Source organism: Mus caroli, unplaced genomic scaffold (genome assembly GCF_978045245.1).
Source record: "Mus caroli unplaced genomic scaffold, Mus_caroli_1 scaffold_6, whole genome shotgun sequence".
NCBI lineage: Eukaryota > Metazoa > Chordata > Mammalia > Rodentia > Muridae > Mus > Mus caroli.
In genome coordinates, this window is record NW_028227261.1 from 89,986,515 (window position 1) to 90,014,494 (window position 27,980).

At 40.4% G+C, this 27,980-nt stretch overlaps 1 protein-coding gene across 3 annotated transcripts in view; it reads left to right on the forward strand.

Annotated features, from left to right (window-relative positions):
• Astn2 (astrotactin 2) overlaps positions 1–27,980 on the forward strand; it is a 1,028,198-nt gene that overhangs the window by 655,860 nt on the left and 344,358 nt on the right. For all 3 annotated transcript variants that reach the window (XM_021160104.2, XM_029476271.2, XM_021160105.2), the window contains one exon: positions 14,987–15,175. In XM_021160104.2, coding sequence (XP_021015763.1) covers positions 14,987–15,175 — 189 coding nt within the window. The remainder of the gene's footprint in view (positions 1–14,986; positions 15,176–27,980) is intronic.

A 27,980-nucleotide genomic window follows, 5' to 3' on the forward strand; every position in this document is an offset into this window, starting at 1 on the left:
CCCCCCACTTCCCTACCCACCCATTCCCATTCTTTTGGCCCTGGCATTCCCCTATATTGGGGCATATAAAGTTTGCAAGTCCAATGGGCCTCTCTTTCCAATGATGGCCGACTAGGCCATCTTTCAATACATATGCAGCTAGAGACAAGAGCTCCGGGGTTCTGGTTAGTTCATCATGTTGTTCCAACTATAGGGTTGCAGATCCCTTTAGCTCCTTGGGTACTTTCTCTAGCTTGTCCATTGGGAGCCCTGTGATATGTCCAATAGCTGACTGTGAGCATCCACTCCTGTGTTTGCTAGGCCCTGGCATCGTCTCACAAGAGACAGCTATATTTGGGTCCTTTCAGCAAAATCTTGCTAGTGTATGCAATGGTGTCAGCGTTTAGAAGCTGCTTATGGGAAGGATCCATGGATACGGCAGTCTCTAAATGGTCCATCCTTTCATCACAGCTACGAACTTTGTCTCTGTAACTCCTTCCCTGGGTGTTTTGTTCCCAATTCTAGGAAGGGGCACAGTGTCCACACTTTGGTCTTCATTCTTTTTTTTTTTATATATATTTTTATTACATATTTTCCTCAATTACATTTCCAATACTATCCCATAAGTCCCCCATAGCGCCCCCCACTTCCCTACCCACCCATTCCCATTCTTTTGGCCCTGGCATTCCCCTATATTGGGGCATATAAAGTTTGCAAGTCCAATGGGCCTCTCTTTCCATTGATGGCCGACTAGGCCATCTTTCGATACATATGCAGCTAGAGACAAGAGCTCCAGGGTTCTGGTTAGTACATCATGTTGTTCCAACAATAGGGTTGCAGATCCCTTTAGCTCCTTGGGTACTTTCTCTAGCTTCTCCATTGGGAGCCCTGTGATACATCCAATAGCTGACTGTGAACATCCACTCCTGTGTTTGCTAGGCCCTGGCATCGTCTCACAAGAGACAGCTATATTTGGGTCCTTTCAGCAAAATCTTGCTAGTGTATGCAATGGTGTCAGCGTTTAGAAGCTGATTATGGGATGGATCCCTGGATATGGCAGTCTCTAAATGGTCCATCCTTTCATCACAGCTACGAACTTTGTCTCTGTAACTCCTTCCCTGGGTGTTTTGTTCCCAATTCTAAGAAGGTGTACAGTGTCCACACTTTGGTCTTCATTCTTCTTGAGTTTCATGCGTTTATCAAATTGTATCTTATATCTTGGGTATCCTAAGTTTTGGGCTAATATCCACTTATCAATGAATACATATTGTGTGAGTTCTTTTGTGATTGTGTTACTTCACTCAAGATGATGCCCTCCAGGTCCATCCATTTGGCTATGAATTTCATAAATTCATTCTTTTTAATAGCTGAGTAGTACTCCATTGTGTAAATGTACCACATTTTCTGTATCCATTCCTCTGTTGAGGGACATCTGGGTTCTTTCCAGCTTCTGGCTATTATAAATAGGGCTGCTATGAACATAGTGGAGCATGTGTCCTTTTTACCGGTTGGGACATCTTCTGGATATATGCCCAGGAGAGGTATTGCTGGATCCTACGGTAGTACTATGTCCAATTTTCTGAGGAACCACCAGACTGATTTCCAGAGTGGTTGTACAAGCTTGCAATCCCACCAACAATGGAGGAGTGTTCCTCTTTCTCCACATCCTCGCCAGCATCTGCTGTCACCTGAATTTTTGATCTTAGCCATTCTGACTGGTGTGAGGTGGAATCTCAGGGTTGTTTTGATTTGCATTTCCCTGATGATTAAGGATGTTGAACATTTTTTCAGGTGCTTCTCTGCCATTCGGTATTCCTCAGGTGAGAATTCTTTGTTCAGTTCTGAGCCCCATTTTTTAATGGGGTTATTTGACTTTCTGGAGTCCACCTTCTTGAGTTCTTTATATATATTGGATTTTAGTCCCTTATCTGATTTAGGATAGGTGAAGATCCTTTCCCAATCTGTTGGTGGTTTTTTTGTCTTATTGATGGTGTCTTTAGCCTTGCAGAAGCTTTGTTGTTTCATGAGGTCCCACTTGTCAATTCTCGATCTTACAGCACAAGCCATTACTGTTCTATTCAGGAATTTTTCCCCTGTGCCCATATCTTCAAGGCTTTTCCCCACTTTCTCCTCTATAAGTTTCAGTGTCTCTGGTTTTATGTGAAGTTCCTTGATCCACTTAGACTTGACCTTAGTACAAGGAGATAGGAATGGATCGATTCGCATTCTTCTACATGTTAACAACCAGTTGTGCCAGCACCATTTGTTGAAAATGCTGTCTTTCTTCCACTGGATGTTTTTAGCTCCCTTGTCGAAGATCAAGTGACCATAGGTGTGTGGATTCATTTCTGGGTCTTCAATTCTATTCCATTGGTCTATTTGTCTGTCACTATACCAGTACCATGCAGTTTTTATCACAATTGCTCTGTAGTAGAGCTTTAGGTCCGGCATGGTGATTCCACCAGAGGTTCTTTTATCCTTGAGAAGAGTTTTTGCTATCCTAGGTTTTTTTGTTATTCCAGATGAATTTGCAGATTGCACTTTCTAATTCATTGAAGAATTGATTTGGAATTTTGATGGGGATTGCAATGAATCTGTAGATTGCTTTTGGCAAGATAGCCATTTTTACAATGTTGATCCTGCCAATCCATGAGCATGGGAGATCTTTCCATCTTCTGAGATCTTCTATAATTTCTTTCTTCAGAGACTTGAAGTTTTTATTATACAGATCTTTCACTTCCTTAGTTAGAGTCACGCCAAGATATTTTATATTATTTGTGACTATTGAGAAGGGTGTTGTTTCCCTAATTTCTTTCTCAGCCTGTTTATTCTTTGTGTAGAGAAAGGCCATTGATTTGTTTGAGTTAATTTTATATCCAGCTACTTCACCGAAGCTGTTTATCAGGCTTAGGAGTTCTCTGGTGGAATTTTTAGGGTCACTTATATATACTATTGTATCATCTGCAAAAAGTGATATTTTGACTTCATCTTTTCCAATTTGTATCCCTTTGATCTCCTTTTGTTGTCGAATTGTTCTGGCTAGGACTTCAAGTACAATGTTGAATAGGTATGGAGAAAGTGGACACTTCTGTTGCTGATGCTCGTATCTATGGTTCCAGATTTCTTTCCTAGGGTTTCTATCTCCAGTGTTGCCTCATTTTGGGTTTTCTTTATTGTGTCTACTTCCCTTTTTAGGTCTAGTATGGTTTTGTTCATTTCCATCATCTGTTTGGATGTGTTTTCCTGTTTTTCTGTAAGGACTTCTACCTGTTTGATTATGTTATCGTGTTTTTCTTTAAGGATTTGAAACTCTTTAGCAGTGTTCTCCTGCAATTCTTTAAGGGATTTTTGTGCTTCCTCTTTATTGTCTTCTGCCTGTTTAGCAGTGTTCTCCTGCATTTCTTTAAGTGTGTTATTAAAGTCCTTCTTGAAGTCCTCTATCATCATCAGGAGATATGCTTTTAAATCCGTGTCTAGCTTTTCCGGTGTGTTGGGGTGCCCTGGACTGGGCGAAGTGGGGGTGCTGGGTTCTGATGATGGTGAGTGGTCTTGGTTTCTGTTAGTAAGATTATTAAGTTTACCTTTCGCCATCTGGTAATCTCTGGGGTTAGTTGTTATCGTTGTCACTGTTTAAAGATTGGAGCAGAAGCTGTGTTCCACTCACCAGCAGTCTCTAAATCCTGCGGAGGGGGTCGTGGGTAGCTGACGGTACCCCGGTGCTGGTCCAGCAGGAAGAGGCCTGTGGTCCTACTCAGGCCGTTTTTCTGCTTCCCTAACTAATGCAGTCTCTGGTCCCGCGCGCAATTGGATTGGAGCAGAAGCTGTGTTCCATTCTCCAGAAGTCTTAAGATCCTGTGGTGAGGGTTGTGGGTAGCTGGTGAGTGTCAGCCGACCCTGCGCCCCAGCTGCCCCGGTGCTTTTCTGACCGGAAGAGGGTTGTGGCCCTATATAGGCCGGATTTCTCTCTCCCCAACCAGAGCAGTCTCAGGTCCCACGTGATTGGACTGGAGCAGAAGCTGTGTTCCACTCACCAGCAGTCCCAAAATCCTGCAGCGGAGGTCCTGGGTAGCTGGCGGGTGTCAGGCAACCCTGCGCTCCCGCTACCCCGGCGCTGATCCGGCCGGATGAGGCCTGTGGCCCTACTCAGGCCGGTTTCTGCTTCCCTAACTAATGGAGTCTCAGGTCCTGTGCAATTGGATTGGAGCAGAAGCTGTGTTCCACTCACCAGCAGTCCCAAAATCCTGCGGCAGGGGTCGTGGGTAGCTGGCGGGTGTCAGGCAACCCTGCGCTCCCGCTACCCAAGCGCTGATCCGGCCAGATGAGTGGTCTTCATTCTTCTTGCGTTTCATGCGTTTAGTAAATTGTATCTTATATCTTGGGTATCCTAAGTTTTGGGCTAATATCCACTTATAAGTGAATACATATTGTGTGAGTTCTTTTGTGATTGTGTTACCTCACTCAAGATGATGCCCTCCAGGTCCATCCATTTGGCTATGAATTTCATAAATTCATTCTTTTTAATAGCTGAGTAGTACTCCATTGTGTAAATGTACCACATTTTCTGTATCCATTCCTCTGTTGAGGGACATCTGGGTTCTTTCCAGCTTCTGGCTATTATAAATAGGGCTGCTATGAACATAGTGGAGCATGTGTCCTTTTTACCGGTTGGGACATCTTCTGGATATATGCCCAGGAGAGGTATTGCTGGATCCTACGGTAGTACTATGTCCAATTTTCTGAGGAACCGCCAGACTGATTTCCAGAGTGGTTGTACAAGCTTGCAATCCCACCAACAATGGAGGAGTGTTCCTCTTTCTCCACATCCTCGCCAGCATCTGCTGTCACCTGAATTTTTGATCTTAGCCATTCTGACTGGTGTGAGGTTGAATCTCAGGGTTGTTTTGATTTGCATTTCCCTGATGATTAAGGATGTTGAACATTTTTTCAGGTGCTTCTCTGCCATTCGGTATTCCTCAGGTGAGAATTCTTTGTTCAGTTCTGAGCCCCATTTTTTAATGGGGTTATTTGACTTTCTGGAGTCCACCTTCTTGAGTTCTTTATATATATTGGATATTAGTCCCTTATCTGATTTAGGATAGGTGAAGATCCTTTCCCAATCTGTTGGTGTTTTTTTTTTGTCTTATTGATGGTGTCATTAGCCTTGCAGAAGCTTTGTAGTTTCATGAGGTCCCACTTGTCAATTCTCGATCTTACAGCACAAGCCATTACTGTTCTATTCAGGAATTTTTCCCCTGTGCCCATATCTTCAAGGCTTTTCCCCACTTTCTCCTCTATAAGTTTCAGTGTCTCTGGTTTTATGTGAAGTTCATTGATCCACTTAGACTTGACCTTAGTACAAGGAGATAGGAATGGATCGATTCGCATTCTTCTACATGTTAACAACCAGTTGTGCCAGCACCATTTGTTGAAAATGCTGTCTTTCTTCCACTGGATGTTTTTAGCTCCCTTGTCGAAGATCCAGTGACCGTAGGTGTGTGGGTTCATTTCTGGGTCTTCAATTCTATTCCATTGGTCTATTTGTCTGTCACTATACCAGTACCATGCAGTTTTATCACAATTGCTCTGTAGTAGAGCTTTAGGTACGGCATGGTGAGACCACCAGAGGTTCTTTTATCCTTGAGAAGAGTTTTTGCTATCCTAGGTTTTTTGTTATTCCAGATGAATTTGCAGATTGCACTTTCTAATTCGTTGAAGAATTGATTTGGAATTTTGATGGGGATTGCATTGAATCTGTAGATTGCTTTTGGCAAGATAGCCATTTTTACAATGTTGATCCTGCCAATCCATGAGCATGGGAGATCTTTCCATCTTCTGAGATCTTCTATAATTTCTTTCTTCAGAGACTTGAAGTTTTTATTATACAGATCTTTCACTTCCTTAGTTAGAGTCACGCCAAGATATTTTATATTATTTGTGACTATTGAGAAGGGTGTTGTTTCCCTAATTTCTTTCTCAGCCTGTTTATTCTTTGTGTAGAGAAAGGCCATTGATTTGTTTGAGTTAATTTTATATCCAGCTACTTCACCGAAGCTGTTTATCAGGCTTAGGAGTTCTCTGGTGGAATTTTTAGGGTCACTTATATATACTATCATATCATCTGCAAAAAGTGATATTTTGACTTCATCTTTTCCAATTTGTATCCCTTTGATCTCCTTTTGTTGTCGAATTGCTCTGGCTAGGACTTCAAGTACTATGTTGAATAGGTATGGAGAAAGTGGACAGCCTTGTCTAGTCCCTGATTTTAGAGGGATTGCTTCAAGCTTCTCACCGATTACTTTGATGTTGGCTACTGGTTTGCTGTAGATTGCTTTTATCATGTTTAGGTATGGGCCTTGAATTCCTGATCTTTCCAAGACTTTTATCATGAATGGGTGTTGGATCTTGTCAAATGCTTTTTCCGCATCTAACGAGATGACCATGTGGTTTTTGTCTTTGAGTTTGTTTATATACTGGATTACGTTGATGGGTTTCCGTATATTTAATCATCCCTGCATCCCTGGGATGAAACCTACTTGGTCAGGATGGATGATTGTTTTGATGTGTTCTTGGATTCGGTTAGCAAGAACTTTATTGAGGATTTTTGCATCAATATTCATAAGGGATATTGGTCTGAAGTTTTCTATCTTTGTTGGGTCTTTTTGTGGTTTAGGTATCAGAGTAATTGTGGCTTCATAGAATGAGTTGGGTAGAGTACCTTCTGTTTCTCTTTTGTGGAATAGTTTGTGAAGAACTGGGATTAGATCTTCTTTGAAGATCTGATAGAACTCTGCACTAAACCCGTCTGGTCCTGGGCTTTTTTTAGTTGGGAGACTATTAATGACTGCTTCTATTTCTTTGGGGGATATAGGGCTGTTTAGATCATTAACCTGATCTTGATTCAACTTTGGTACCTGGTATCTGTCTAGGAACTTCTCCATTTCATCCAGGTTCTCCAGTTTTGTTGAGTATAGCCTTTGGTAGAAGGATCTGATGGTGTTTTGGATGTCTTCAGGATCTGTTGTTATGTCTCCTTTTTCATTTTGATTTTGTTAATTAGGATGCTTTCCCTGTGCCCTCTAGTGAGTCTGGCTAAGGGTTTATCTATCTTGTCTATTTTCTCAAAGAACCAGCTCCTTGATTGGTTGATTCTTTGAATAGTTCTTGTTTCCACTTGGTTGATTTCGCCCCTGAGTTTGATTATTTCCTGCCGTCTACTCCTCTTGGGTGAATTTGCTTCCTTTTGTTCTAGTGCTTTTAGGTATGTTGTCAAGCTGCTAATGTGTGCTCTCTCTAGTTTCCTTTTGGAGGCACTCAGAGCTATGAGTTTTCCTCTTAGAAATGCTTTCATTGCGTCCCATAAGTTTGGGTATGTTGTGGTTTCATTTTCATTGAACTCTAAAAAGTCCTTAATTTCTTTCTTTATTCCTTCCTTGACCAAGGTATCATTGAGAAGAGTGTTGTTCAGTTTCCACGTGAAGGTTGGCTTTCTATTATTTATTTTGTTATTGAAGATCAGCCTTAGTCCATGGTGATCTGATAGGATGCATGGGACAATTTCAATATTTTTGTATCTGTTGAGGCCTGTTTTGTGACCAATTATGTGGTCAGTTTTGGAGAAGGTACCATGAGGTGCTGAAAAGAAGGTATATCCTTTTGTTTTAGGATAGAATGTTCTGTAGATATCTGCCAGATCCATTTGATTCATAATTTCTGTTAGTTTCACTGTGTCCCTGTTTAGTTTCTGTTTCCACGATCTGTCCATTGGTGAAAGTGGTGTGTTGAAGTCTCCCACTATTATTGTATGAGGTACAATGTGTGCTTTGAGATTTACTAAAGTTTCTTTAATGAATGTGGCTGCCTTTGTATTTGGAGCATAGATATTCAGGATTGATAGTTCCTCTTGGAGGATTTTACCTTTGATGAGTATGAAGTGTCCCTCCCTGTCTTTTTTAATGACTTTGGGTTGGAAGTCAATCTTATCAGATATTAGAATGGCTACTCCAGCTTGTTTCTTCATACCATTTGCTTGGAAAATTGTTTTCCAGCCTTTCATTCTGAGGTAGTGTCTATCTTTTTCTCTGAGATGAGTTTCCTGTAAGCAGCAAAATGTTGGGTCTTGTTTGTGTAGCCAGTTTGTTAGTCTATGTCTTTTTATCGGGGAGTTGAGTCCATTGATATTAAGAGATATTAAGGAAAAGTAATTGTTGTTTCCTGTTATTTTTGTTGTTAAAGTTGGCATTCTGTTCTTGTGGCTGTCTTCTTTTAGGTTTGTTGAGGGATTAACTTCTTGTTGTTTCTAGGGTGTGGTTCCTGTCCTTGTATTGGTTTTTTTCTGTTATTATCCTTTGAAGGGCTGGATTCGTGGAGAGATAATGTGTGAATTTGGTTTTGTCGTGGAATACTTTGGTTTCTCCATCTATGGTAATTGAGAGTTTGGCTGGGTATAGTAGCCTGGGCCGGAGTTTGTGTTCTTTTAGTGTCTGTATAACATCCGTCCAGGATCTTCTGGCTTTCATAGTCTCTGGTGAGAAATCTGGTGTAATTCTGATAGGCTTGCCTTTATATGTTACTTGGCCTTTTTCTCTTACTGCTTTTAGTATTCTGTCTTTATTTAGAGCATTTGTTGTTCTGATTTTTATGTGTCGGGAGGTATTTCTTTTCTGGTCCAGTCTATTTGGAGTTCTGTAGGCTTCTTGTATGTTCATGGGCATCTCTTTCTTTAGTTTTGGGAAGTTTTCTTCTATAATTTTGTTGAAGATGTTTGCTGGTCCTTTGAGTTGAAAATCTTCATTCTCATCCACTCCTATTATCCGTAGGTTTGGTCTTCTCATTGTGTCCTGTATTTCTTGGATGTTTTGAGTTAGGATCTTTTTGCATTTTACATTTTCCTTGATTGTTGTGCCGATGTTCTCTATGGAATCTTCTGCACCTGAGATTCTCTCTTCCATCTCTTGTATTCTGTTGCTGATGCTGGTATCTATGGTTCCAGATTTCTTTCCTAGGGTTTCTATCTCCAGTGTTGCCTCATTTTGGGTTTTCTTTATTGTGTCTACTTCCTTTTTTAGGTCCTGTATGGTTTTGTTCACTTCCATCATCTGTTTGGATGTGTTTTCCTGTTTTTCTGTAAGGACTTCTACCTGTTTGATTATGTTATCCTGTTTTTCTTTAAGGATTTGTAACTCTTTAGCAGTGTTCTCCTGCAATTCTTTAAGGGATTTTTGTGCTTCCTCTTTACTGTCTTCTACCTGTTTACCAGTGTTCCTTTGTATTTCTTTAAGTGTGTTATTAAAGTCCTTCTTGAAGTCTTCTATCATCATCATGAGATATGCTTTTAGATCCGTGTCTAGCTTTTCCGGTGTGTTGGGGTGCCCTGGACTGGGCAAAGTGGGAGTGCTGGGTTCTGATGATGGTGAGTGGTCTTGGTTTCTGTTAGTAAGATTATTAAGTTTACCTTTCGCCATCTGGTAATCTCTGGGGTTAGTTGTTGTCGTTGTCACTGTTTAAAGATTGGAGCAGAAGCTGTGTTCCACTCACCAGAAGTCTTAAGATCCTGTGGCGGGTGTTGTGGGTAGCTGGCGAGTGTCAGCCTACCCTGCGCCCTAGCTACTTCGGTGCTTTTCTGACCGGAGAGGCTTGTGGCCCTACTGAGGCCGAATTTCTGCCTCCCCAACCAAAGCAGTCTCAGGTCCCGCGTGATTGGACTGGAGCAGAAGCTGTGTTCCACTCACCAGCAGTCTCAAAATCCTGTGGCGGGGGTCCTGGGTAGCTGGTGGGTGTCAGCTGACCCTGCGGTCTAGCTACCATGGTGCTGGTCAGGCTGGAAGAGGCCTGTGGTCCTACTCAGACCGTTTTTCTGCTTCCCTAACTAATACAGTCTCAGGTCCCGCGCACAATTGGATTGGAGCAGATGCTGTGTTCCACTCACCAGAAGTCTTAAGATCCTGTGGCGGGTGTTGTGGGTAGCTGGTGAGTGTCAGCCGACCCTGCGCCCTAGCTACTCCGGCGCTTTTCTGACCGGAGAGGCTTGTGGCCCTACTGAGGGCGAATTTCTGCCTCCCCAACCAAAGCAGTCTCAGGACCCGCGTGATTGGACTGGAGCAGAAGCTGTGTTCCACTCACCAGCAGTCTCAAAATCCTGTGGCGGGGGTCCTGTGTAGCTGGCGGGTGTCAGCCGACCCTGCGCTCTAGCTACCCTGGTGCTGGTCCGGCCGGAAGAGGCCTGTGGTCCTACCCCACTCCCACTTCTTGACCCTGGCATTCCCCTGTACTGGAGCATATAAAGTTTGCAAGATCACGGGATCTCTCTTCCCAATGATGGCCAACTAGGCCGTCTTCTGTTACATATGCAGCTAGAAACACGAGCTCTGGGGGTACTGGTTAGTTCATATTGTTGTTCCTCGTATAGGGTTGTAGACCCCTTCAGCTCCTTGGGTACTTTCTCTAGTTCCTCCATTGGGGGCCCTGTGTTCCATCCTATAGATGACTGTGAGCATCTACTTCTGCTGGACATATTAGAACTAGTTAGTTTGATTAAACCAAAATGAAGTCACAAAAAAAAAAAATGAGCAATAGTTTTTCTCAAACCACAGATAACTAGATAAAACATAAGAGAAAATGTCAATGAGACATTCCTTGGGCTGGTTGGTTGATTTTGTCAAAAAAAAAAAAAAAGAGTCATCTTGGAAGAGGACACCTCAGTTGGAAACTGCCTCCATCAGATTGGGCTATGACCAAGTCCATGAGGCATGTTATTGGTTAATGTTTGATGTGGAAGGGTATGCTTCACTGTGGATCGTGCTGTCTCGGGGAAAGTGGTCCAGTGGAGTATAAGAAACAAACTGAGCAAGGCATGGGTAGCTAGCCAGTAAGCATCCCTCCATGGCATTTGCTTCAGTTTTTGTCTCTAAGTTCTTGCCTTCAGTTCATGCCTTGACTTCCCTCAGTGAAGGAGTATGATCTATGTTGTAAGTTTAAATAATCCATTTCTTCCCCCAAGTTCTTTTGGTTGTGGTGTTTTATCATAGTAATAGAAAACCTAACTAAAAAATTCCTGAAATGGAGAAGATTGTGCTAATATGCATTTTAACTCTTGAAATACAGAGCCCCTTTACATGGGCTCTATAAGTCAAGGACTACATTATATATAAGCAAAAGGGTAGGTAGCTTGTCCAAGGTTTCACAGTTCCTGAGCAGCAGAACCAAGATTGATACTCTGTTGGCCTGGATCCAAAATATGTAAGTTACATAATCATAATCTTGAAAGTATGGTGACTTCCATAAATTCTGTTAATATTATCCCCCCAAAACCTCATGACAAAAACAATCTGAAAATGTTTTTACAAATACTTGATGAATGGCCATGAAAACTTGGTTTCTCAATTAGAAGATTCTAAACCACGATGTTGCTGTAAGAGGAAGAATGAGATAAGTTTTGTTGCTGTTACAAATTAACCATCCATCCAACCAGAAGCATACATAAACATGGAATCTCTTATTTGGCACCCCTTATTTATCTTACACTATTTACATTAACATATAGCCTCCAAAGAGTCTATAGCAAGGGAACACTGTACAGAATACAGTAGCATGGTTCCTCCACTCAACTGGAATGAAGACTTATACAAAGGCACACACACACACACACACTAAAGAGCATGTGCTCAGGAGGAGAAAAGAATGTGGTGGGTGTAAGATGTTATCTCTGTCACAATATAAACAATCAACAGTACAGAACGTTCTTGCTAGAAGCTACAGTGGTGGATCTGTGGTTAATAGCTGTTTCTGCAAAGGATTGGAACTCTATTCCAAACACCTATGTTGAATGGCTCATAACCACCTATTTTAGTAATGTGTAGATATTAAATAGAAAATAAACTTAACTGTGCATGACTACTGTGCATTTATATTTGATATATGATAAAAATGATATTTCAAGTCATTTGGTAAATAGATGGACCCCTTTGGTCATTGTTTAGACAATTTAAAGTCCTTTATTTCAAACAAGTAATCCCTATGGAGTAACTTAGAAACCAACACATCATATATATCATTGGAAGACTCAAAAAATAAAGTGAAATAATTACTCCTACCACACACAAAATAAATGCCATCCATATCAAGTAGCTAATGATTAGGAAATGCTAAAAATACTAGATTAATATACAAAAAGACAGTTATATTATCTTGTAGCTTTTTAAACATTGCAAAAAACTTAGTTCACAGAGGTTCTATGACATCCAAATCAAGACTAAAACACAAACCCAGAGTAGAAGAAAGTTGGAAAATATATGGAAAGTAAGAGTCATCATCCAGATTTGAACACAGCATGTACAAATCAATGAGAAGGGAACAAATATCATAGCTGGAAAATGGTGAAAGCACAAAAATCATCCACAGAACTAGAAAGGGCTGTAGTGTGAAAGCAATGCAAATCCAAAGAGGAATGAGTTATTTTTTCCATCCCAGAGTGACAATAATGAGCATCAATGATGTAGAAAAATAAAGTCCCTCGTTTATCAATGATGGGACTATAAACTGGTAGAGCCTCTACAGATGGCCATTTAGTAGATCTATCAAAATTTTAAAATTCATAAACTATTGACCCAGCAATCCCTCTTCTAAGAATCTGTCTTATGGAATACACACATGTGCCCAGTGATATATCTACTAAGATCTTCATTCTGGCAGTATTTGCAATAACAAATAGCTACAAACAGCCAAAGTGCCCATCAATAAAAATTAGTTAAAAGCATTATGGTACATTTGTACAGTGCAGTGCCAAATAACCATTTTAAAGACAGATCCATAAGTCACTGGCTTGAAAAACATTCTCTAACAACATTAGGTACAAATGCATATCTTATGAAAATGTGTCATGATTTTTATGTGTATAATTAACTATATGCTTGTGTTTGCATATCTAGGTATACTATACATGATATTCATATATAAATGTGTATTTAAATGAGGATATACAACAGATAATAGTACTGACCATAGTACTGGAAGTAGGAGTAAGAAGAAGTGTTCCACATTTTACTTTACACACTCTGATTCTGTTTACACATTTACAACAAGCATATACTTAATCACATTTGCATAGGCATTTTATATATGAGTGGGTAAAGAAAGATATAAAGAATCAATCCTACACAGTTTACTAAACAAATCAGCTCTTCATATTGATTGGAAGCCTTCTGGGATAATGGGTGCAAGTAGACTTTATGGAGCAATTGCTAAATGCTCTGCACTCCGGTGTCCATTCAGTTCACCTGTGCGGAAGCTGTGTGGAGGGGGCATTTATTTGTACCTAAGAGATATGGAAAAAGATGGTGGGTGAGGCATATATTTCAGCAAGAACCTTAAACATGGCCTCTCAGCAGCCTTTGGACAGGAAATTGTAGCCTTTGGACAGGTAACCAAAGCTTCCATGTAGTACCCTCAATGACAAGGGGAAAATACAACAGAGTGACATCTTGCTTTGTGCATGGGAATGTCATGGGTTTTGCCTGGAGTGATCTTGAATTAAGTTTTTAGTGCAACTTGTCTATTTTTGACCTTCAGCTGGGTTCCCTGTCTCCAGCATCAATCAGCTACAAGTTCCAGCAGTACATTCCAGCAGTACAAGTTCCAGTAGGTTACATTTTCCATCCAAACTACTCCACAGAGACAAACTTGGCCAATGAGTTCCTGAGTCACTTTATGCTCAAATTTAAGTAATCTTAACTGTTTTCCAGAGGGAAGACAAATGAGACGGTGTGTGCTGCATGATGCTTCTAATCAGGCTTTAGTGTAAATAGAAAATACTACATTTGGAAAATACTAGGCTTGCAAAAGATGCTTGGTTACAAAACAGACTTGAACTTCAATATCACATTTGCCCCTTGTAGTAATATGAGTTATCTTTAAATCCTTTTATTGATAATATATTCAGTGGGGGAGGTGATTTTACTCATTATGTGGAAATGAATATATGAATGGGTCAGACCTTATAGGACAAGCTTAATATATAGAAATACCCCCATGATTGCTACTTACTGTAATGAACTTGATAGATTCACTGAAGCCTCATTTTACATAGTCAATATATCATGTAATTTCACGGTATCCAGAAGTTAAGTTCCCTTTTCATGTTCACATGCTCCAAGGAGCAAATAACATATTTGTTTGGGTCTCTGCAATTATGCAGCTGATTCTCTTGCCTGATTATTAATTTATGCACAGGTACTCTGCGCACATACCCACAATAGAACTATGAAAGGATATATACTCAAAAATTGTTACTTGTTGTGTTCCTTTTCAGGTGCAGAGGTTGCTATTCCTTTTCCTCTACCTCTCCTCTATCTCAGTGGCCAAACATTGCCTAAGAAAACTCTTTTTTACTGAAAACATCTCTAAACTGGAAATATTATTTCCAATCTCCATTCAGATGCCACAAAGGAGCCCATGCCTTCTTCAAAGGCATGTCAAGGGCTCATCTGGCTGTCAGACACTGAGAGACCAGGGGAGACTACTAATTGTGATAATCAAGCAGAAGATGTTTCTGCAACTATGTGAACTGTACTTGATCCTGATGGGTCACCTTTGTTACAAGGGCAATATAAACTCTAATTTTCCTACAGTATTCAACCTTGGTTGACAGATAGATTGGGAATTGTTTCTTATTTGAAAAAGTCATTGATAATTCCCTGTGAATTTGTCTGCTGTGCTTTTTAAATCAGTGTGTTTGTGGAAAACTGTTTTAAAATGTACTTTATGTGTAGATGTGCATGCTGGTGTCCCCCTTGAGTTCTTCAAACTGTCACAAATGACTTCCCATGAATTTATCAATTTTCAGGATTAATGAGATTCTCTCTAGACACCTATGCCCTAGATTGATTTCAACCAAATTAACTGTTTCTATGCTTAAACTATGACCTATTTTTAGGCAAAAAGAGCCTGGTTTTAGGTCACCTTCAGTGGGGGCTCCTAGCATGGAGAGTTAACTCTCAACTGTTTTGTCATGCAGCTGTGTGGAAGAGTACAAGCTGGCTCCTGATGGGAAATCCTGTCTAATGCTCTCAGATGTCTGTGAGGGCCCCAAGTGCCTCAAACCTGACTCCAAATTCAATGACACCCTCTTTGGAGAGATGCTACATGGTTACAACAACCGGACACAACATGTAAACCAAGGCCAAGTCTTCCAAATGACATTCAGGTACGGGGCAGATGCTGGCAAGTTTACAGACACTGGTGTAGACTCTCAGTTGGGGAAGGAGAGTATGGGCACCATGAACCAGAAAGCTGTTATGTTGCTAAATACTCTCCACGGAGAGTTAGAAGTCATCAAAGGGTATCCTGTCAGATACCTTTTCCACTGACGTCAAATGTAATTGTTATTTGTTCCACTCTTTTATTTTTTTCAATGGATATGCACATATTTTAATTTCAAAGTGAAATCATCCTGATAGTACACCTAATGAATTTTTTTTTCAGAAATTAATTAATCTTTCAGTCTACTGAAAGCCAAGTATCCTATAAATGCTATCCTGAGTTTTCAAAAATAGAGACATCTAATGAGTTAAAAAATAGAAAATCTTATCACCTAGAAACATTCCTCATTAACATTTTGCCACTGCTTCTAAAACACCTATCTCCCTCACTGTTCCCCTTCTCCCTCTCCATTTGTCTGTCTATGCATATACACATGTTTCTCAAGTCTCGATAGAGATGCTTTGAAATGACTTTTTATCCTAGTAACATCATAAGGACTTTTTTACCCTGTCAGTTATACAGTAGTACATGACTAATTAAAGGAAACATTTATTCAATGAGAAAGAACAGAATGATGGCTTGGTTTGATCAGGTTATACAAAAAATCAGCATGCAGAGCTGATGTGAAAGACTCTCTGGCCAACTAAAGAAGCCAAGGTCATTCAGGAAAGATGCATGGGGATGGAAATTATTTACACTTTTATAAAGATCATTATGAGGGTAGCATGGGAAGGCTTGATCCTGTGTAAAAGTGGATTGTCTTAAAACAACAAAAGGTCCCATAATTGTAGACAGTGATTCCTGAAAAAAAGGAGTAAGTTATCATTCCAAAACAGAATCCTCAATCCTCATTATCAATAAAGAGACTGTAAGAATCAGCAACATCTTCACCACATCCATCATTTGTTAATAGTAGCAAGCATTGGAGTGGAAAGTAAATGTGGCCATCCTACTAAAAAAAGCGTATGTTAAACGCATACCCACTATTTTTGATATCACAAATATTATACCTTTCCACTTTGTTGTTGATCTTTTCACCACTGTTATTGCTAATATGTATGATAATTGCCATAAATATTAATTTAGCACAAACCTAAAGTATTCCAACACTACTTATATAAATCTCCTTTCTGGAAGAACACAGACACAGCACCTTTGGTGAATTAGAATATTTTTGAGGAACTTCACCTTCTGTTTTACTATTCAAAGTATGTTCAAAAATCTTGAGTGACTAGAACCATTGACAGGTAGTGTTCAGAACCAGGTGTAAGTCTCACTCTAAAACTTGCTTTTATCTTTTAATTCAATATGCCTCCTCATCTCCCATTTTTAGAGACTAAAAAAATGGAAGCATGAGTTCTCTGGAAGCATTTATCTTCATGGCCATCTCATGGTCTCTGTGTACTTCTCTTTCCTCCAGTATTGTCTTGGTCAATGCTCTATTGCTATAAAATGACATCATGACCACTACAACTCTTATAAAGGAAAATATTTAACTGAGGATGGCTTATACATTTAAAAGTCTAGTTCATTGTATTCATAATGGGAAGCACAGTGGGGCTCAGGCAAAATTTGTACTGGAAAAGGAGACAAAGTTCTACATCTAAACCAGCAGGCACCAGGAAGAGCCAGAGGGAGAACCACTGGACCAGTGTATTTCAAACCCTAAAGTCACCCTCAGTGATGCCATTCCTGCAACAAGGACACACCTATTTCAATAAGGTCACACCTACTTCAACAAGGCGATACCTCCTAATAGTGCTACTCCCTCGTGACCAAGCATTCAAATCCATGAGCCTATGAGGGTAATTCCTCTTCAAACCACCACATGTGCTATGGTGCTTATTAAGGATATGATGCAAAAGGGAGATATCATGATATCATATGCCTTGGCACTTAGACATAACTGGCAAAGGAATGTTATATGCTTACTAAAGAAAGTTTGAATACAGAGTTTCAAGAAAAGCAATTTACAGTGGAATCTACTGTGGACTAAGTGAATTTTATATGTGACTCTGTTGGGTTAGATAGCAATAATAAGGCTTAGAAAAGTCCACTGTTGATATGAAACATCACTTAGCTAATACTTGGAAGATGAGCAAAAGCCAGCACTGGATATGGTTTCAGAGGAAGATAATTATTCTAAGAAGGGAGCAAAGTTGCTTGTTTCAGGAAATGAGAGAGTGTGTTGTTGGGGAGGACAATGAAGTAATAATGAAAGGAGTTGAATCTGAGACTGAGTCCGAGGATGTGTCAGACCAAGTCTGTTTGCTAACAAGCATGAGAAAACTCTTAAATTGCACAGGGAGGGTACTATGCAGTGAGTAGATTGCATTTCTTAGCCTCACTAGAGGGTGTGCAGAAAGCAGGTTATACGGAAAAGTGTGGAAATAGAGGTGTCAATAATGGGTCTGTTGGGGAAGCTCCATGATGAGTGTGTTGGAGGCTTCAACTAAATATGATAGAAATTGTATCAGGTAGAAAAGGAATTTGAAGAGGAAACTGTGAGGTCCAGTGAATAGTTGCAAGAAAAGGGAAGACTTGAGAGAGACTTGAAGAGTGAACGAAGAGATTGGCAGACACGGTGTCAGTTTGAACAGTCCAACCCCCCAACTATTGAATCTTTTTATTCCTCGGATGCTCAAGCGAAAGCTCAATGCAACTTCACTGGAAACTGAAAGAAATTGAAGAACCATCGAGATGAACTATGACTTAATGCTGAGATTGTACAAAACTAGCTTTCTATAATTTTACGTTAACGAATGTGTCATGTCATGATGGATAGAATACTGCTCCTTGTAAAAGGGGGAGGGCAACCAAATAAATTACCCCTTTCCTTTGAGTAAGAAGTTTACAAGCCAGAGAGATGACATGCACGATTGAGAAATGCAAGCAAATTTTCATTTACAATGCAACATTCTAAAAAAGGCTCATGCTTTCCAAAGTGTTTGAGACGAATTAGAAGGAAGAAGAAAGAGCATGTCCGAGGACAAGGCATGAGAATGGAATTTGAAGGGGTAGCAAAGGATAGTGTGTCTTGAGAGAAAGCTACAAGGGAATTTTCCTATCCAAGAAAGGATGTACAAAGTTCCAGATGTATAGATATATGGGAAGAATGTCATGGAATTGACCCCAGGTACACATGTCTGCATGCCTCAGTCCAATGACAAGCATTCTTCTTCCTCATGTGTTAGTGGCAGCATTTTTTTAGGTTCCATTTATGGCCATAAGTGCCTTACATGTTGAATACTGGTTGATATCGCATGGAGTGTTTGACCCATGATAAATGATCAACCGGACTAGTTTGTAATTTATTATATGAGGATCAGCTTAATTCAGAGAGAACAGCCAAATGGCTACAAAACTGCTAAATCCTGAAAGGAGAAGAGGGAGGGCCTCATTTGTCTGCCCAGATCCAGAAGCCATCAAGTTTCTCACCATCAAAGGAAGTTGTCTTTCCTCACCTCCTCCTCCTCCCCATCCCCTTTCTCCCCTTCTCCTCCTCCTTTTCCTCCTTTCCCTCTTCCAAGTACTTTCTGGTCCAGCGTAGCGAGGCAGGCACTTCTACCCGCCATCTTGCCATATGCTTCCTTTCCTGACAACTGCCTGGTCTGAGATATCCAAATCTGTGCTGTCTATAGCAGGTCCATGTGACAGCACAGCTCTGCGTTGCTCTCTCCCATCCCCCTGGTCCTGTCTCTGTGACCTGTCACCTGCTGATGAAAGGTTTGTAAGGTTTCAAAGGTTTGCACCCTTGGAAGAAAAAAAAAATCTCTAAATGAACAACCTGCATTGCTTTACAAAACGCTTTAAAGTCCGTTCTGAATAAGATGAATACATAAAGACAGACTACTTGAGGCTAACTTTTTTTTTTTGCACAGATGGAGACGTTTGTATGCTAGTGTTCACTGTAAGTTGAGACTTTGCTGGGACTGAAATTTAGATTGCTAATTCTAAGACTACAGCTCCCTTTATTTCAAGTTCTAAAAGAAAAACAAACAAACAAACAAACAAAAACCAGAGTATGTTACTTCCTCACATCCTGCACTATCACATGGTGGGCACAGCCTTGTGCCCCATCCCTACTCTCGGTACACAGTCAGAAGCTAGGGGCCAAGGGAGAATGCCAGACCCACTTCTAAAGAGATATCTGAGGCAAGGCCCACCAATAGGCAGCTATGTCTTTAAAGCTGCTGTATGCAGACTGTCTCTGAAGGATGATATATACAAGGAGAAATGTTTAGACTCCCTGCTAGGACAAGGTTGTGCACAACACGTAAGTATAAACCTAGTGTAAGCATACACTGTGGAACAAAAGATCAGAAGAAGGGAAACCTGTGGAGAAAAGTGGTCAGTCACACAAAGTAGAGCTGTGGAACGGGAAACCAAGGTGGGAATAATAAATAGTAATCCAAAAGTAATTAAAGAAAGGTGTTATCACTGTACAGAGCCAAAGAAATGAAGAAGTAGATAAAAAACAGTGAGGGAATGGGGATGGTTTGAAGGCTCAAAGGTTTAAAAAAAAAAAAAAGGAAGGAAGGAAATGACAGAGAAATAAGGACATTGTGTTCACGGGGAAGTTGAAAAGTGTTTTTTTTTTTTTTTCCAAGAGAATGTGGGAGGCTTCCTTTAAGAGACAGTGTGCTTCTGGGAGAGATTAAGAATCAAGTCCAAATGCACAGGAATGGGCATAAAAGCTTTCGGTTAAAATGTCAAGTGCTGTGAAAATGTGAAGAGCTGATGATCTCACATCAGAATTGCCCCTAAGCCCAGCTAGTGGTCAGGCTTTCTTTCTAATCCCTTTTGGTGCAGTATTGGTCTTAATGACCAGGCAGAGACACTATCAGATTCCTGCTTCCTTAGCTCTTGATCAGTGTGAGAATCAGCAGACCTGAGGGAGTGAGATAAATTCATAAGGCTGATGGCATTTGATGGCTTTTGATTTGTTTGTTGTTTTTACTCCACATCACTCCTAGCCATCCTATTTCATTCCAATGAGGAAGAAAGGTCAACTTGGGTCATAGCTTGTGGAGATTTAAACATCAGTCAGGAACTATTATTGAGCCTGGAGTCTCAGAAATGGCAGAGGAGACATTGCTTAAGAACAGGAGTGAGCAAATTACAATGGTAGAGTGCACAAACGCTTCATCATCAGAAATAGGGCCGTTCTGTTGGTGAGAGACACTGAGGCACAGGCCTCCCATAATTGCCTGTAAAAGAGCATGAGTTCTTGAGAAATTTACTAGAAAGGCAGTTAGTTTCCAACCTGGTCTCCTTATCATGTGTACATATCTGAGAGCAAAGGGAAAGTTTGGGATAAGAGGTGGGATTTGAGAATTCTGCACCCAACCACCCTCACTTAGTGAGGCAGAATTTGAGAAAAGCTGGTCCCCACTAGTGAGGGTGACTTGCTCCCCATACACAGCAACTGAGTCAGATCAGATGAAATGGTCTCCAAAGTTGCTCTAAACTGTCTTATTTTAATCACTCTTTCCTGTAGGATGGCTATTTACATATTCTATTTCTGAATCTTTCTTTTTCTTTACCCTTTTTCCTCTTTTTTTTTTTTCTCTTTAAGCATGTGTGTAGCTTTTATGTCTTCTGCTATGTGGCATAGTATATGAATTTATTTTTTTACAGTACCTATTATGAAGTGACCATCAATTTGTCTTCACAAAAGGAAATATATATATGTCAAGATCCACTAATTTGTGTCTTGTAGACAATCAATTTCAAAACCTCCATAATGGGTAGTGAAGCATTTCTGTGTCGATTATGCTACATTTCTCACAGAATGGCAGGGACCATAGTCATTCTGGTATTTAAGAATCTAGTCTGACAGAAGAATCCTCTTTATGTACTTCTGTGAACCATATTGTAGGAAGGGCAGACCTGGGTGCATCCAGCACCAAGAAATAGTATTCAGTTCATGCAGAATCCTCTAATAGAGAACATTTGCCCATGATTCCTCTTCAGTTATAGATTTGACAGACACCAATGGGTACAACTATCATTTAGTTATCAAAAGGAAGTAGCCAATGCTCTTCTTATGTCTAGTTTTAGAAGAGAACTTGAGTCTCACTATTTCTTCTTATAATAGCAATGGGATTTGGTTCCAGAGGTCAAAAGGGTGGATTTTCTTTCTTTGTATATCTATTTCTGTTTTAAAAGCCATATACACCATAGATAGATAGATAGATAGATAGATAGATAGATAGATAGATAGATAGATAGATTTATAAATATGATTCAGTTAGTTTACAGATAAGTGTTCTGGGGCTAGGGTCATACTCTCAACTATCACCCACTCAACACCCATATTTAAGGAATGCACACATACATATTAATGAATGTGCACATAGTTTAGTGAGTGAATACACATTAATGAATGCACACACATTAGTAAACCTTTAAGTGACATTGTCAAGACAGAAACATAAGCTCTGTCATTTATGCTGTGTGTGTGCCTGTTGGAGGTAGAGGTCTGAGCTTGTAAGCAGGTTAGTTGGAAAGAATAGAAGTTCAGTGCTTCTACCTGGAGTGCTGAAAACAGCCTTGTTTGGGAAAAATAAATCTTTCAAATGTGAAATGTCTTCAGTGACCCTTTTGTTTTCATGTGCAAGTCCTGCAGTGAAATACATGTCAATAGAAATGTGGGACTCAGATGATACACACACACACACACACACACACATGCGTGTGTGTGTGTGTGTATGCGCATGTATATATATATATATATATATATATATATATATATATATATACATATACACATATATGTATATATGGTGAAATTTGATATTGGACAGTGGTAGGCTACTCCTTTCCCTTCCAGCATGATATTAAAAATATTAGATGATAAGTCTATCAAAGGCATAGGTCAACAAAAAGGGAGAGCCATGAAGCAGGCTGGATAGGCTGCACTTCTATCTTGCTCACTTTCTGAGTCCCTGTCACTGTTACCAACATATCATACCCTCAGATCCACTTAAAATTCCTTTGTTCATAACTGATATTGTAAAAACATGCCTTTCTTCTATTTTCCCTGACTTCCATGAGTAGTATAGGTAGATATTTCTTCCATGACATGTAGAAGGAGTAATGTGACTATTATATTTTTTCTTATACTACAGTTTTGGTCCTTGGGTCTCAGGGTCCTTTGAATGCTGAGCAAGTCCTACACCATGGGGCTGCTTACCTCAGCTATCTATCATACTTTCTGATTTGAATAGACAAGCTGAGGGGGGAATACATGGCATACTATCAAAAAATACAGCTGGGCAGTGGTGGTGCATGCCTTTAGCCCCAGCACTTGGGAGGCAGAGACAGGCAGATTTCTGAGTTTGAGGCCAGCCTGGTCTACAGGGTGAGTTCCAGGACAGCCAAGGTTATACAGAGAAACCCTGTCTCAAAAGAAAAGAAAAGAAGAGAAGAGGGGAGGGGAGGGGAGGGGAGGGGAGGGGAGGGGAGGGGAGGGGAGGGGAGGGGAGGGGAGGGGAGGGGAGGGGAGGGGAGGGGAGGGGAGGGGAGGGGAGGGGAGGGGAGGGGAGGGGAGGGGAGGGGAGGGGAGGGGAGGGGAGGGGAGGGGGAGAGGGGGAGAGGGGGAGAGGGGGAGAGGGGGAGAGGGGGAGAGGGGGAGAGGGGGAGAGGGGGAGAGGGGAGAGGGAGAGGGAGAGGGAGAGGGAGAGGGAGAGGGAGAGGGAGAGGGAGAGGGAGAGGGAGAGGGAGAGGGAGAGGGAGAGGGAGAGGGAGAGGGAGAGGGAGAGGGAGAGGGAGAGGGAGGAGAGGGAGAGGAGAGGAGAGGAGAGGAGAGGAGAGGAGAAGAGAGGAGAAGAGAAGAGAAGAGAAGAGAAGAGAAGAGAAGAGAAGAGAAGAGAAGAGAAGAGAAGAGAAGAGAAGAGAAGAGAAGAGAAGAGAAGAGAAGAGAAGAGAAGAGAAGAGAAGAGAAGAGAAGAGAAGAGAAGAGAAGAGAAGAGAAGAGAAGAGAAGAAAGAGAAAAGAGAAGAAGAGAAGAGAAGAGAAAGATGCACAGCCTATTAGTGGAGCCAGGAATCTGGCCCATACTCTTAACCAATCTATATTCTACAAATGTGTATGTGTGTGTATATAGTCTCAAACTATATGCATCTCTCAGATCAATCTCTCAGGCATTTAATACACACTTTCAATACTATACCTGAAAACCATTTCTAGCAGTAGGAATTTTCCATTTGTCCCCTTAGAACTCCAAATGCACAAATTATAGCAGTGCTTCTGAAACTCTTATTTGCATATTAGTCACCAAGGGGAATGTCTTAAAAACAAGCTCTCCTTGAGTAAGTTATAGACGGGGCCTGAAAACCAGAATATCCAATGAGCTCCTGAATCTGTGACCCCCCCCCCACTTTGAATACCAAGATGTTAGACCACAGTGTCGTTATGAGTGGAGAACATAGCTGCCTAGATGATGCTTGAAAGATGAAGGATTCTTGCTCTTCCATTTGCCTGTTGACAATTAGGCACCACATGTCAAGGCCCATGACTCTAAAGAGCAATGGAGTCTTGTAGAAGCTTCCTTCCCATAACCCTTTCCTCAATAACCAAGGACATAGACTATGTTTCAGTGTCAGTCCCAGATCAGATGGGCCTCTCCTTCTACCTGGTCACCCCTCTGAGCATAATGCAATACATTTTGTCTGGTGTCCATCTACCATGCGAACTGATGGGCACAGGGATCCTCAGAGATGTGCTCTGATGAGGGAGTCACATACATGAAGGACTCTCCTGCCTCTGTGTAGAAGAGCCAGGAGTGAGGCTCAGATTTTCATCTCCTTTACATGCCTGGGCTGTAATTTCAGCCATTATTGGATGGAACAGAAAACCACTTCACAGAGAAGAGTTCCATTTTAGTCTGCTTTAGGGCAGAGACAGAATTCCAACCAACTCTGGAAGAGTAGATAGAAACCTGTCTAGAATTAGCCCTGGCTAAAGTAAAAACTGTCTTTTTAAAATACTGAGACAAGAATTTCATATTTTAAACACTATTAATTTAATTGGGGAAAATATAAAATAAAAGCTGGTACAGATACCTCTTGGTGTGTGTGTGTGTGTGTGTGTGTGTGTGTGTGTGTGTGTGTGTATGTGTGTGTGTGTGTGTGCTCATACACACATGAAGGTGAAAGAGGAAGCAGGGAATTGCAATCCATTAAAAAATAAGACTCTCTAATCTTCCCCCATATATAGTAAAAGAAGAAGGAGATCTAATTTAATTTAACTTCAAGTTTTCTTCTTGATGCACGTATCTCTCACTATACCAAACACGGTCGTTTCATGAGAAAACCAAGCTGCACATAGTACATTGTAAATGTTCTCCAACTAACCTAAAAATTCATCTACAGTCAGGAAAAGGTACTAAAACAACAAAACCAACAAGGTCTATTACACACCAACATACAGTTCCCTCCCCCGCTTAGTTTTCTTTTAGATGTTCTGGCTTCAAAAATCCCTGACTCTGTACTTTTTCTAGGAGGGGCATGCCTCTCTGAATCATTGAGACATCTGAAGCAGAGACAATTTTTGAAGAAGTGCAATTTCATTACACTCGAATGAAGGCAGTAACTCAGTCTGGTCTAAGCACTCAGATGTAAAAGTCCATAGGGAACCTACAGAACAGATAAGGATAGAGTGTAATTAGCACAGTAATTGTAATTAGCAGAGCAATTGTAATTAGCACAGTGATTGTTTGTTCATAATGGGTGCTTCCAAAGTGACTCCAGGCAGTTTGTTCTCCTAAGTATCTTCTGCCATCCCCCCTATGATCTTGTTTACATTGCTAATGCACTAATATGCTTAGCCATCTCTTTTATAAATAAACACTTCAAAGGTATGAGCCAGCCCACCCCCTGGCCAAGCACTGTGCATCTTTAGTTAATGGTGTCCACTGTGCTGAAATGTTTATAATATTTGCTTTGTGCTAAGGCAACGTTGGCTCTGGTTCTTACTCTTAGAAGACCTCATGCCTTGCCAGTAATTTGTTATTGTTTTTTTAATTGTGAGATGGAATGGGACAATGCAAAGCATCACTTGGGCTCAGAGATTCCATCTCCACTTATTCCCACTTGTTCAATGTGTCCTGAATACCTGTTACATATCGGGCCACATTAAGCACTTGGAATGACAGGAGGAAGATGATAATTCAAGGTTTTGTTCTCACCTACACGGATTGCTCACTGCCCAAGCTCACTTTGCATTGTGCTACAGTCATGATGGAAGTTTGTCTAGAGACTAAGGAATCATTCTGCAACCCCATAAAACCCCATCTTAGTTGTGAAAGAACACAGCCGGGAAGACTTCCTGAAAATAGATGTGAGCAAGGCCTGGAAGATTCTGAAACTTTTAGCTATGTAGAAAAAAATGTTCCAGGTATATAACAGAACAAGGAGCCTAAAGATAAGAATACCAGGCAAGTAAGTTAAAAAGAGAGACGGGACAGTGCTGGAGACATTGTTCAAAGGTACAGTGTGTGCTAAGCATGAACAAGGCCCTGGACCTATCTCAATTAAGGAGGGGAAGGGTAGTGGGGATGGTGGTGGTGGCAGGAAGTTGCTATTGTACAGCTAGACAGAGGATCGCCAATCAACCATAAAGTTATTTAAGTGCTGTTCTAAGGGTGCTGTTACTAGTTATAAGGCTGAATGTGATCGAATACCATGCCTGAGCCTTAATTTGCTTACCATTAAATGAGAGGACATGACAGTAGGAGGTTATCAAAAAATGTAGTTAAAATGCTCTGTAAAGATGTAAAAATATTAACAATATTTTCTTAACATAAATTCAAGGACCTGTGACGTCCAGCTTATTCAAAACTCTTGTGCTATGGTATGCATTCTGTCAGATTTGAGATTACATGAGATGTGAATTTATTGGTATTACTTCCTTTATACTCCTTCAAGAGAGATGAAAAAGTCTATTTTAAGCTCACATTAATAAGCCTACGCATGCATATTTAGAAAATTAATTTTCAGGGAAATATTTCCATTTCAGGGAGACATTCTGAATAGAAATGCATTTAGTAACAATTCCTGTGAAAGATACAATCACAATGCATTGAATGAGAATTAATGCAGAAACCTCCAAGGGCAGTGACTAGGGTTTTATGTATGAATAATTACTACTAATGATAATCCTGTGGAACTCCTCAAAGGTGGCTTTGAGGAGTCCAAAATGAACATTCATTTTTATGTTATATGAGATTTTCAGTGGAGTCGTCGTGGGCAGTTAATTAGCAGGCACATGGCAAGAGCCAAAGCTGTAGGCTTTGGAATTGCCCAGGGCTGGTGAATTCAGCTGCTAACTTGTAGCTGAGTCAGCTAGTCACTCTCTCATTGTCTCAAGAGGTCTGTGTGACCTTGGAGCTTCTTGAGCTATATTCAGATGTTTTCTAGAGTAGGAGGAAAGGAGCTTTGGTCCTTGCTGCCTTATTATAACTCAAAAAAAAAAAAAAAAGAGTCCTCCAGACATTAGTCTTATAAGTTTCTATTAATTCCCTAACCATTTTTGTACTTTTTGCAGACTCGATCATTGGGAACTGTAAGCCCAAAGGCCTCTACATCTCTGTTTACAAAGGAGTGAGAACATAGCCAGAAAATTAAGCAAAATTGCAATAAATTTTCCTTCAGTTATGTAGCACAACCCAAAAATATTTGTCACATGTGTATTATGTTCAAAATTTAGGGAATCAAGTTGAACAAGACTTAAAATCTAAAGCTGTAGTGAAAAGGAAAATGATATATTGTTTCTATGTATCTTCTAAGTATATGTGTTTTAAATATCCCCAATCATTAATTCATATCCATCTAGCAGAGTTAAAATTAGGTTGCCATTCTCCCAATGAGTACTAAGAGATAATTACTATTAATTTTGTTGAATAGAATTAAACATTTAAGGGCCACGATTGATGTGATATTTAAGATGTCTTTACATAGAGAATAATTTCTGCCACCATTGAAAAAGTGATACGAGTATAATTACTAATGCCAGGTCATAGATGAAAAAAGTCTAGACTCAGTGAGGTCTGAAGATACACACACACACACACACACACACACACACACACACACACACACAGGGAATGATAAAATCAAGCTCCATAACAGATCCATCACCACACAGGTTTATTATCTGACCTGCACTGAGAATACTAACAAGAGCCTTTGAAGGAATCAGGAAATGACTCAGCTAGTAAAGAGCTTGGATCCCCAACACCCATACAAAAACCTGAGTAAAAAGAATCTATAATCCTAGCCCTGGAAATCCAGAGACAAGATGATCTAAGAAGTTGCTCGCCAGCCAGTCTAGCTGAAATGGTAAGATTCAGTGAGAGACCTTTTCTCAAAACAATAATGTTCAGAACAATAAAAGAAGAACCTCCAATGTCACCTTCTGTCCTCCCCACCCATGTCCTCACCCAGACTTACACATGCAAACATCATACACACAAAAGAGCCTTTATAAACAATTTTTTTAAAATATAAAGCTCACTTTGGTTGCTATGTGTAATAATTGAGATTTTGTGTCCCTTGACCAATTCCTTACATTGGTCCATTGAGTTTTCCTCCATGGGTTTGATTTTAAGATCATGAGTTAGAACATGCAGTTTTATCTTTCTTTATCTAGATAATTACCCTGAATATCAATTCTTACAGCTTCAGAAAAGGTTATTTTTAAAATAGCCATAGTTATGTAAATAGTTGGATTAATAGATAAATCAA